General features: G+C 41.9%; 1 protein-coding gene across 2 annotated transcripts in view; it reads right to left on the reverse strand.

The window, feature by feature from the left end:
- The window catches only part of DOCK11 (dedicator of cytokinesis 11), a 175,087-nt gene that overhangs the window by 66,874 nt on the left and 95,337 nt on the right, over positions 1-12,876 (reverse strand). For both annotated transcript variants that reach the window (XM_037512033.1, XM_037512031.2), the window contains exons 21-26: positions 9,942-10,063; positions 9,328-9,414; positions 8,251-8,340; positions 1,969-2,087; positions 337-406; positions 127-252 (exon numbers count right to left, since the gene is read on the reverse strand). In XM_037512033.1, coding sequence (XP_037367930.1) covers positions 127-252; positions 337-406; positions 1,969-2,087; positions 8,251-8,340; positions 9,328-9,414; positions 9,942-10,063 — 614 coding nt within the window. The remainder of the gene's footprint in view (positions 1-126; positions 253-336; positions 407-1,968; positions 2,088-8,250; positions 8,341-9,327; positions 9,415-9,941; positions 10,064-12,876) is intronic.

The raw sequence follows: 12,876 nt of genomic DNA on the forward strand, positions 1-12,876 counted from the left end.
GGAGGGTGAAGAGCATAAAAAGGTTCTGTGGAGAACCTGAGGAAAAGGCTGCAGGGCCAAGATCATAAAGAAGGACTAAAAACGAAATGTTGGCGCTTTGTCGCCCTTTGTCTCTTGTTTCCTTACCTTTAGCAGTTTGTTAATTGCTAAAAAGTCTGCAGACTGTTTCAATATAGCTATCATTGTCGTAGCCAAGGTCTCATGTATCAGCTGGGTCTGAGGAGGACTCGGCTTTTCAGGTCGGAAGCTATACTACAAACCAAGAGAGTGAACCATCAGACAAAATTCTCATAGAAAATAAATTGCTCAGAAAGAAACCTTTATAACTTCACAAACCTTTATAAAGGATCTTAAATAATTATCCAAGCCTTCTTCATGGCACTTTGACACAATATGTAAGAGAACCCTGAAACAAGATTCATGAAAATCATCATGTTAGGCTACTGTGAATAACTGTAGTTTGATTATTAAATAAGGCCACTGAAAATACCTAACCTGGAAACACCTAACAATGCCTGAATAATTAAAAGTGAGACATGTACATAAGATGTAAGGGTAGTTTGGGCTTAATAAAAGTTTCAGCATGTAACATGCTCAGGGCCTTGTAGAATGTATTTCCTCGTTTAAAGGAAGGATATTTTATTTGGGCAACCTAGACATTTCATCTCCTTTCTAAATCTCTGGACACATGGTAATAGCTACTACAATAAAGATTTCGAATAGGGTTAATATTGCCATGCCCTCTGGTGAGAGCACCAGGGAAAGACTAGAAAGATAAGGATGGAAAGGATGTCAACAGATGGGGGAAAGGGAAGAGAGAGACTGGACAAGTGTGATGATAGAAATTCAAGTGAGAAGGAACTGGACAATTCATAAAATGTTCTGAAGTTTTGAGACTATAACAGTGGTTCTCAAACTTGAGTGTGCATCAGAATCACATTGTGGGTATATTCTTGGCCTCTCTCCCAGATTTTCTGACTTTTCAGGTCTAGGCTGAGGTTCAATGATTAGTATTTTTAATCGGCTCCCAGGCAACACTGATGCTGCCAATCTGGGAGCCACATGTTGAGAACGACTGGACTAGAGGAGTACTTTTTACAATATCAACAGGACCATCCCCGATGACAAAGAGTAAATATGATGCAGTGTTTGTGGCTTGAGTTCTGATGGAAGAGGTTGTTCCAATAGCAGGGACAGCAGCCAAGCCAGAAACATCCAGAACTAAGCACTTCAAAATATTTTTGAAATCTCCTGTTTTAATCTCAAACTTTAAATTCATTCTGCAGCTACTCAACCGTCCATCGATTTGTAGCTTATTATTTTCATATAAAAAAATACTCCAAATCAAGTCTGTTAGCCATGGACTATTCTACCCAATATGAGAACCACTAGCTACATGTGACTATTTAAATTAATTACAATCAACAACTCCTAAATATTTAGAAATCAGTTGTGATGGCCACATTTCAAGTTGATAGCTACATGTGGCTAGTGGCTGCCATATTGGACAGCACAAGTAGAAAACATTTCCATGACTGCAGAAAGTTCTACTGGACAACCCTCATCAAAGACAGTAATTCTTGAATTACTGTATTATGGCATCTCCCCCCTGAAACCTAACAAACAACAACTACTCCTCCTGAAGCTGAGTTCCACCCTCATATTAGATTTAAACTGATAAGAAATGTGGTGGACACAGACATTTTTAAAAGCTCCCCAGGTGATTGTAACATGCAGCAAAGTTTTGGAACTGGTCAAGAAAAACACATTAAAATTTATCCTATGCCTTGTAGCCCCACCTATCCCTGGGGACATAAGTTATCCAATCTGAGAAGCATGACCAACTAGAGAAAACTTATTAGATTTCTGAGTCCTGGGTTCCCATCTGGAAGATACATTTATATTTAAAGTGAAGAAATGCAACAGGAAACAAAAATTGCTTCTCAGTATCACAACACAGAAACTCACTTGGTACAGTTGAAAGGAACTTCCTCATCCTGGGTCATATTTGTGAGCACTCGGAAGAGTTGCATAAGAATTACAGGTAGAAACTGTATCATGACTTGGATCTCCATGGCATGCAAACACTAAAATAAGTCATTATTATTAGTTATGAAAACACAGAAATATATCATTTCCAAAGGTGAAATAACAAAAAAATCAAGTAACAAGAGAAACAGTCACTAAGCTCCAAGCTCACTTAAATGTTAGCATCATTAGATAGGGGACTTGGCTAATTATTTTACTTATATATCTACCTCAGCCCCCTGGTTTCGTTAATTTCATATAAAATGCATCAGTGAAGATAATAAGTATAACTGGAAAAAACATGTTTTGGAATAAAGTCAACTGACCCTTGGTAAACCAATACTCAATTAGGGTGGGGAGCAGATGTGTCTGGAGATCCCGGGAAGTGGGTGACTGGCACCCTGGCCTTCAGTGTTTTGGGGGGAATGTGGTCCATCAGTTAATCCGGTGAGAATAGGGATTCAATAAAGTGTGCTTATGATTGGATTTATGCTGGCACCACCTACAAAACTGAGGCATCTCTGCCTTCTTTCTTCAAAGTGCTAACACTCCATCTCTAGAGATAAGTGTGTAACCATGAAAATGAAGAAATGTATTCCTATAGACACAGAAATGATACAAACAACAAAATATGCCAAATCTCTTCTTCCTTCCTTTCTCTCCCATTCATCCAATCATTTAATCAGCTGCTCAACCAAAAAGAGGAAACAAGTGGGCCTCCCTGGTGGCCTAGGGATTAAGTCTCAATGCTATCACCCCTACAGCCTGAATACGATCCCTGGCTAGGGCGCTGACCCACATGGTGCAGCAGACCTCTCCTGTCTTACCCGCTGCTCCCCTCAGCAGTGTATTTCAGTCAATCCGCCTGTTCTGCTCCCCACTCTGTCTCTGGTGAATCCTCTCACCTCTGGCCTACACCCCAGTTCTTCCACACATAAATAAAGTCTTTTTTTAAAAAAGGAAATAAACACCACGGAGCCCCTCTACAATTCAGTGTTTAGTGCTACAGAAGATAGAGCAACAAGTCCCTGCACTTAATATTCAATATTTATCTTCACAGTCTCCCTTACTTTTGCTACATTTTTCTAGCCTTACCGTCACCATCCTTTTTCAGGTCTCTCATCTAGACTGAAACAGTGACCGCTCAGCTCTCATGCAGCTTCCTGTCCATCAGAAGCCTGAGGTAATGGTCTTTCTTTCAGGTTCTTTCGTGCCTTTGCCTCCTCTCTTATATGCTTACTGCTGTTTCACCCCCCATAAAAGACCCGGTAATCTATAGCCAAAGGTGTCTAATCCATTTCCTAGTAGGTCCCTATACTATTTGCCTCTACTTCCGTCTGCCCCACTCTCTACAAATTCATCGTCCTCTAACTGAAGAGGATGATGCTAAGTGAAGTAAGTCAGAAGGAGAAAGACAAGTGCCAAATGACTTTATTTTTATGTGGAAACTGAGAAGCAAAACAAAGGAACTGACAAAACTAAACCCAAACACATCCTAGAAATATGACTGCTGAGTTGAGGTGACTAGGAGGAGAGGGAGAGTGAGGGTGAGGACAGAGGGGGAGGGGACCCTTGGTTCTAGGGTAAAGGACTCTGGGTGTTTTGGTGGTATGGTGACATACACCCAAAAAAGAATGAACCTATTCCCCTAACTCATACAAAATGTTGTCAATCAATATTTCCTCAATTAAAAAAAATCATCTTCCTCAAATACTGGTTAAATCAGATCACCTCCTGCCAAGATTTCTTTAACACCTTCCCATTACCTGGGACAGTGCTTCTCAACCTGAGGCCACTTTATTCCTCACAGGACAATCAGTAACGTCTGGAGACACTTTCATTTGTCACAACTTGGAGGTGCTACTGACATCTAGCGGGTAAAAGCAGAATTGCTGCTAAACATCTACACGTCTCACAATGCACAAGACAGCTCCTTACAACCAAGAATTATCCTGACCAAGTGTCAACGGTGCCCAAGAATTATCCTGCCCACATGTCAATGGTGCCAAGTTTAAGAAACTTTCACCTAGAGCATTCAGTCCAAGTTACTTAAGACCCAATCTACATTTTTAGCACCAGCACTCATCATGCTTAACAAGGCCAAGCTGGTATCTTGACTGCTCCTTGAATGTATCAAAGGCATCTGGGCCCTTGTTCACATTTTTAAGCCAAATCCTAGCCCCACTTCCATGTCAAGTTCGAACCCCTACTTCAGTGGAACGATTCATTCACTCATTCAATAAAGGCGTACTGAATGAACTTTCAAATGTATCCAAAAATAATGTGGTTTCCACCATCCTGCAGTTCCCAGTCTAATGGGGAGGGGTAAAGAGGTGGCAGGGGAGACATAGAACTAAACCACTGCAACACAAATGGTTGACAGTACGAGAGCGGTGTGTAGCAAATGCACAAAGGAAGCAGCTTCTGAGTCTGCAAGTGAGCAAGGAATGTCAGATAAGTCTTCAGGGAGGAAGAGAGTTAAAGAGGATAATGTCAAGTGGGTATTGTATGTGGAATTCATCTTGACACCAGTATTGCTTCTCTAGAACTTATTCTCAACACAGCAGCCAGGGTCGTCTTTTTGAAAGGCAAATTACACAATGCATTTTCCTCTTGGTACAAGCAAAACAAACCACCACAAAAGCTGTCGAGGACTTCCCATGCCTATATGTATCCTGCTATGTCTCCCAACTCGTGGCATGCCAACCTCCCGCTCCACTGACCCTGTGCTCCAGCTACTTTGTCTCTCTTCTGCCCATCAAACATGCCCTTGCAATGTGTTTGCCCCTATCCTTGCAGCTTAGAGCTTTATCACCTACGGTTGTTGTTGGGGCCAAAGAAAGGCTGTACCTAAGTGGAGTGCTGGTTATTTTGAATTGAAAGCAATTGAGAGACAGAAGATCCAAGAATAATGTGTTTTTGACTAAATCTGTCTCTGAAAATAGAAGATCTCTATGGTGGTCGGGGGAGGGCAAGGTGGAGGGTGGGAAAGAGTCTTATAGACCTATCACCCCAGACTAGGGCTCACGAGGTCTGTTTTGGTGCACATGCAGATGAACCCTGCAAAATTCCTTTTCCTTTAAGTTGCAAAGCTCTTAGCTCATTTTCCCCTCCTAAATGTAACGCCCCCTTTCTAGAGACTATATAACCTCATTGGAAAGACCAGAAAGTGAGTTCATATTCTACAGACCCCCATGAATGTGTAATTTAATTTTCTCTTGGCTCTTGTGAATCTCTTGTGTCTGTTTTATTATTTTCCAGCCTACAGGCCTACAAAGGCAGAGGAAGATTAGCTTCCTCCACACTGTCTTCCTCTCACTGGTTTCCTTTCAGCCTGAAATGTCCTCTCCTCACACAGGTCTTCCCTGACAACTCATTCTAGAATGCACTGCTGCTAGTGTTAGCCCCACTACCCTTTTGTATGTTCTTCAGAGCACTCACCTCCAACTAAAATTACTCACTTCTCATCTCTCTATCCCAACTAGAGCAGGTAAGTTGTCTGATTGCTCCCCAATTACATTCCCAGTGCCCAGTACATATCTGGCCCATAGTAGGTGTTCAATAAACACTGGTGAATGAATAAATGAATAAAACGAGGAACCAAAGGGTAAGCCAAAGATGGGAGTCCTCCAGTCTCAATGGTTCCTCAGCTCACTGAACCCCTAACGTAGAACTTGTGTCAGGCACTTGACATTTAATCACAAATTGTTTGGACATATCAGCTGTAGTGATAACTTATAATGTCATTTGCCTTATGAGTGTCCTGTCTCCTGTCCTTACCACGTGTCTCCTGATGGGTGGTAAGATCCTTATGGACAAAGACCCTAAGTTATCTCTCCTCAGTGTCTAGGAAAATATGAAATACATACTAAGAGTTCAACGAATGGACGTTAAATGAATTGCTGAAATGACATCATTTATAGGTTTGATAGAGAAAGAACATAGGACTAGGAGCTGAGACATGTTAAAGGGTCGCCTCAGTCCTGCTACTGATCAGCTGAATGACCAAAGATGACCAAAGATAAGTGGCCTCTACTCAGCCTTCAATTTCCTCATCTGTTTAAAAAACAAACAAACAAAAACCTCCATTATCCCCTTCAGCACTAGCATCCCATAGACTAGCTATTTCTATAATCATATGACATTTTACTCACCGCCGCTAGGGGGCAAGCATAGGTCACACAAACATCAGAAATTTCACACCCTTAAAAACACAAATAAGAGTAGCCCCCCCTCCCCCGACCCCATTTTAGGAATACTAGTATATGAAAATGATGTTATGTTTCATTCTGTTTTGTTAAAACTTTTACAGAGCTTCCCCACTGGAATAAAAGCCCATGATATTAACAGAAAGCATAGATACACAGACTGGATTTCTAGATATTACCCAATGGAAGGATTTGGAAGTTAGATGATTATACTTCTTAATGATTATTAAGAATACTAGTCACAGTTAATTGATTATCTCCCTGCTTCTATACTTCCAGCTGTATATTTTCTATAAGGAAGGCAGAATGATACTTTAAAAATCAGTCATATCAGGGCCTCTCTGATATGAGTTCGATCCCCAGACAGGGAGCTACCCCACATTGTGCAGCAGACCTTTCCCATCTCGCCCACTGCTCCTCTCAGCAGTGTATTTCCATTGATCCTCCTGTTCTCCCCACTCTGTCTCTGGTGGATCCTCTCACCTCCCCCTGCACCTAAGGCCTGTACCCCAGCTCCTGTATGCATAAATAAATAAAATAAATCTTTAAAAACAAAAAAAAACCCAGTCATATCATGTCTCATTCAGATTATAATTCAAATTACTCACCATGGCCTACAAGGCCTTAGCCCGACCACCTCCCAGCTACCTTTTCCAATGTGATGGCCTATCATTCCATGTGCCAGCCGCCCCAAGTCCCTGCTGCTGTTTCTTGAACACATCAAGCAAGCTCTTCTGGGCCTTTCTACTCACTGCCCCAGCTTTCCCCTAAAGTCCCCATAGCTGACACCCTCATATCTTATATAGGTCTCTATCAAATGTCACTCCAGCAAATAGATCTCCTCTTCACCTAAAAGAGATGAATTCCTTATCACTCCTTATTCCCTTTTACTACTGCACAGATCAGCACTGGGTATGATCTACAAGTGCTATATGACATGATACGGAAGCTATCGGACAAATCTGTTTATTGCTCCTCTGCCTCCACAAGAAAGTAAGATCTTTAACAACAGGGATCATTGTTTTCTGCACTCAGGTTCCTAAAGCTCAGTACAATGCCTGCCTCATGGGAGGCTCTCAAGAAAGAGTGTGGAACGAATGATTATCACACTGCAGATACCCCATCTTACCTAAGCCTCACAACCACCTACAAGATGGGTATTAGTGCTATTTGGATGGGACCGATAGAGAAACAAAGGCTCTGAGAGGTTAAGTCACTTGGCTGAGGTCAATCATACAGCGAATAAGTGACAGATCCGGCACACAAACTCAACTGACAATCCCAGAACCCCTACACGTTACCTCACGTCACACTACCTCTCTCTGAAAGAAATGGACTTTGTTTCCTGAGAATACCTTTAAGTAATAACATGTCCAAAGAGAAATCGTCTAGCGTCTTCATTTAAAGTCCCAACTCCTCACACTTGCCGCAGCTTACCTATGAGAGGAGCAACCAGGCCCCACAGCACACACTTCGTGCCCTAACGCTTAGGGATCACATGGAGTCTTGGGTTCTCCATACATTCAATTAAATATGGCAGGTCTTCAGACTGTCTCCTATGCAACACACAGAAACTAGGTTTTTCTGTCTCTTTAGTTAGCCCTGTTGATTGTCTTTCACCCACAGATATGTAAATCACTTCACATTTTATTCCACACAAAAGTGCCTCCATTTCTCCTGGCCCTTTTCCTTCATACCATTCTCTCCACCTTGACTGAGCAGTCAGCAAGAAGAGAAAATACCTGAAAAATCAATTTATGGAACCAAAATCAACATTTTCATGAGATTTTCAACAATATGTCGTCGAGTTCTGGCTACAGCAATTTCTTTGTAATGGAGCTACTCTGCCTGCCTCTAAAGAGCCACTTGACAGAAAAATACATAATACAAAATGGTCTCTTGAGGATACACAGTCAAAAGTATTTTCAAGTGTTAGTTTGATCCCCCTCATCAAAATTGAGCAACAGAAACCCTGAAGAACAAACCTTTTGCAGAACGCTGCTTGTTCATTTACCTTTAAATATTTAATGAGCTCCCCCGGAACTTCTTTGGAGCCTGACTGAATCAGCTGGCAATGATGGAAGAATTTGTGCACGTGTAAATCCTGGAAAGCAGATGGACACAGTCATGTGAAATTTGATTCATTACCCTCAAATGCTGGCTCTCTACCTCCCCCACCTCCTGCATCTCTCAAACCTATTTATCTGGGTATTTGAATGCGCACATTCGGCAGCTACAGCTGTAGTCCCACAGACCTCCTGAGCACAAAGCAAAACAGCAAAACTCAGCTAAGACAAAGCAGGAAAACTGGGCCAGTTCAGCAGGTACTGGCTGAAGGATGGTAGAATCATCACATTTGAGCAGCAGCTTCCAGTTTCAGCCAATCTTCCCTCAGGCTACTTGAATCTGAATGATGCCGATTCAAGAAGGGTAGGAAAAGATCTGCATTTGTTGATCTTTGGCCTACGCAGACTGGGTAGGCCAATTATTGCCCAACTAATCAAATATCCATCTGATTTCTTTTTGGACTACAGTGTAGTATCTGAAGTTGGGCTGCTTCTGAGTGTTCATGAGTAGGAGCAGAGGTCTGAGCTGACTGGAGAAGGAAAGGTAGCAGCGGGAAGTTGCCATTATAGTCTCAAGCATCCAATGCGCAAACCACGACAGCAAACCACCCGCAACAGAGTCCAGCTGTTCTATAAGGAATCCACACACACTCATTTTGTGGAGAGCATGGACTCTCTCAGGAATAATAAAGTTCAGATTCTAATCTGCTCCCTCTAATTATCATCTGTATGACCTTGGGTAAGGCATCTAACTTGATCCAGCCTCGGTTTCTTCACCTATAAAAATGGTGGTGATAGCCTCCACATTCCTCTCAGAGTTCTATGGGGCTCCACTCACTTGTGAGGAATAGTTTGTAGTTTGAAATGATTAATGAAATTTGAGCTATTATTAAGAATGATGTCATCATTGAGACAGTTTTTCAAGCCACAGCATCTCAAAAGCTATAAGAACCGAATATAGTCTACTTTATTCAAGAAATATACTCGAGTATTAAAATCAACAAGATTCAGGTGATGAAACTTACTTGAGTGTAAATGGTAGACTCTAGATGACTTTTAATCTTCAACAAAGGCTTTGCACCATCTACCCACTTAATATCCACATTAGATTGCTGTGAACAGAAAATACAGACCTCAGTTTCTATAAACATAGTAATGGAGAGATGAGTAATATATAACACCTTTATGCATTTCAACATTTTCCCCAGAAATGAATGTGTCAGTTGCATACAAAGGCAATCATTGGAGAAAATAACCAGCCTTCAGAATAAGTCTAACCAAAATCATTTGAAATTCCAATTCTCCAGACATACTTTTATGAATTATAACCAAAATTAAAAATAAAATTAAGAGATATATAAACACACACATACATAAATAAAAATAGAGAAGTGAAATTTTATATGATGCAAATAATCCGAGCCCCGGTTTTTAAAATTGTTATTAGAATCAGTAGAGCCGGGGTTACTTTGTCAACGTGTTATAAAGGTTCCTAAACATCGTCTCCCATACTTACCTTTGCTGTCGTCTAGCACTCGCCCTCAGACCATACTTGGAATAGCTATCACCTAGACCCAAAGAATTCTACTTTTTAAAGATATAATCATGATTACTTCAACAAATGCAGATCTTTTCCTACCCTTCTTGAATCGGCATCATTCAGATTCAAGTAGCCTGAGGGAAGATTGGCTGAAACTGGAAGCTGCTGCTCAAATGTGATGATTCTACCATCCTTCAGCAAAGGTACCCAGGCAAACCCAACTGCCAAGACAATAATCAACCATGAGATATGAAACAGCAAATGCAATTAGCCACGCAAATGTCTGGCTGCTGGGGAGCAGGGCAGGGCAGTGACGTTGCCGGACTTCTCTATGTGGGGGTTCGGGTGCTGGGCCTGTGAGTAATGGAGATGAGTGTGGATCACTGCCTAATCCCTGCCTGGCCCCTAACAAGTTATTTACCTTATTTCCTTGAATATAAAAAGAGGAACACCAAATGCAGTCTTACTTGGCACTAGAGTTTTTGAGAGACCACAAATGAAATAATCTAGGTAAACACTTTAAAACTTTCAAAGTGTATCAATATCATTATCTTCCCACCTTGGGGGATACACTTTGGTCGATGGGCTTTCTGAAAGGTCCAGATATCTTGCATCCATCTTTACACCACCAGTGCAGTCTCCTATCTGAGACTATCTCAAACAGAAGCCACCATGTGCCAGAATTTCTTATGGCAACCTTAAGGTAGGGATTATGAAAAATGAAGATCACGAGTCAAGGTTATATTCCATACTCATCAAGGGAACATGGCATCAACTGTCGTTCTGGCCCGTTTTCCTGGTGACTTATCTTCCTTCTGTAACAAGCAGTGTGGCTGACTTGACTCCACTGATTGTCACCAGTCTCTCTAATTCTGAACAATTCTATCCAAAAGAGTCTCTTGGCTTTCTATTAGAAAACTCATCCTGTTCTAGCTGAAAAAGCCAGAGCCATCTGTGCTGCTCAAGTTGAGCAGTGTCAGTATTTCCATTCTAGAGATTACTCTGGGCTTGCAGTGCTTATAACTCAGCTGTAAAATAGCTTGCTCTGGACTGAGTTTTGGCCCATGAGAGAGGGTGTTGGCTGCGGAGCACTTCTCAAAGCCATTGCTTTCTGACTCTAAAATTCTTTGGGTGTGTGTGTTTGTGTGTGTGCCGTGCGTGCATGCGTATGTGTGGTATGTGTTTATACTGTGAACTCAGACGTCAACACAAATCTGGTTAGAATGTTTTCATTCACGTGTTTAATTTGGCAAATGCTTTCATTCTTAAAAGAAGACTTATATGTTGCTTTCTCTAAGTGACTCAATGACTTTCTTAAGACTATGAAACATGCCCGAAGGGCATCTTTACAAGTACAACTTCAGAAATGGTTTAGACAAAGCACTTCTTGTTAAAACAAACAAACAAACAAACAAAAAACCCCAGGAAAGTAACAGGAGCAGAAGAACCATTCAAAAGGACTCTGTCAAAGTAGTTAACCAGAAAATTGGACAAATGAACAAATGTTTCCAGTCCAGAAAATAGGAAAATATGTTTCTTGTTCTTAAGTAACATTTTTTCCCTCATAAAGATCTGTACTGAGATATAGTTCAGATACCACGCAGTTCATCTATGTAAAGTATGAAATAAAGATGGCTTTTAGAATATGCACAAAGCTATGTAATATCCACCATTAATTTCAAAACTCTGTCATTACCCTCAAAAGTAACTCCATACTCCTTAGAAGTCACTCCCTCAGTCCCCTTCACCGAGTCCCTGACAACCACTTTCTGTCTCCAGGGAACTGCTTAGGCAACATTTCTACTTTGTGAATTAATCAGAGGGTGGTGAGGGCTGTTTCTCTGTGAAAACCCACAAAGAGCGCACCTGGAAGGGGTAATGTCAAGCTCATGCCATGTGGCTCAAAGGTGTGAAGTCACTTAAGGGATGGGTCATTAAAAGTGAAGGGCAGCACAGAGAATAACCGTCTCATGCTCCACTGAGTGTCTCGCCCACTTCCATCCAGGACTTGGCCATGGCAAGTCACTTCTCTTTCAGGAGATACACCATCATAGGTTTACATGGTCCTGCCAGATTTCTCCTCAACCCTCAAGGTGCTGACCCTGAGCCAAAGGCAACCTTGATGGGGATACAGACCAGGGCCACACTCTCCACAAAGGGAACTTCCAAATATTCAGTTCCGCTGCCTCCAGCACATCAATCAGATGTCTGACTAGCACCTCAAACTCAACCTTCCATCCCCACCCCCAGGCCCAATAAATTTTACGATGCCCATTTTCTTTGCCCCATTGCTGCCACAGTGTGGCACCTTAATCACCCCCTAACTGGTGTTTCCTCCTTCCTTCCTTTTGCCTGCTCCAACTCACCTCACCCATTACATTGCTACTTGACTGGACTTCCAGCACAATAGCTCTTATTGGTGTTTGTAACGCTTCAAGAGTCCCACACAGATGACAGAATAAAATCAAGTCCCCAGCCTGGCATTCAAGCTTTTCTACCACCCGCTGCGTCCTTTGCAACCAGACATCCCATGACTCTGCGCTTCAGTCGTCCTGAACTACTTGTGGTGCCCTGTCCACACCCCAAAATGCTCTCTGCCGACATGTACAAGCTGTTCTTTATCCTGGTACCCCCTACCATCTGGTCATCACTGCATTATCAAACTTGGCCTCACCCTTTAAGGCCCCACTCAAACACCAACTCCTCCCAGAAGCCTTGCCTAATACCCTGCCACTAGTCCCTCTACCAGCTGAAGTAAAAACTCACTCATCCTGGAGATCATAGTGTCATGTCCTCAGGAACGCCTGCTTTCTGTCTTGTATCATAACTGTCTACACAGCTCTCATTTCCTTTCCTAGATCTGGTACTCACTTAAGACAAGATCTATGTTTGAATCTCCACTGTAGCTGCCATAGTGCCTATCACATTATCACGCACATAATAAATATGCAGACCTATTTTCTGAATGAATTTACATTTTATCTAGGCTAGCTTGGATCCGAGTCCCATGTCATATCAACATAGTGGGTGTTCC

This window comes from Talpa occidentalis, unplaced genomic scaffold, assembly GCF_014898055.3.
Source record: "Talpa occidentalis isolate TD23 unplaced genomic scaffold, MPIMG_talOcc4v2.1 talOcc4.15, whole genome shotgun sequence".
Lineage (NCBI taxonomy): Eukaryota > Metazoa > Chordata > Mammalia > Eulipotyphla > Talpidae > Talpa > Talpa occidentalis.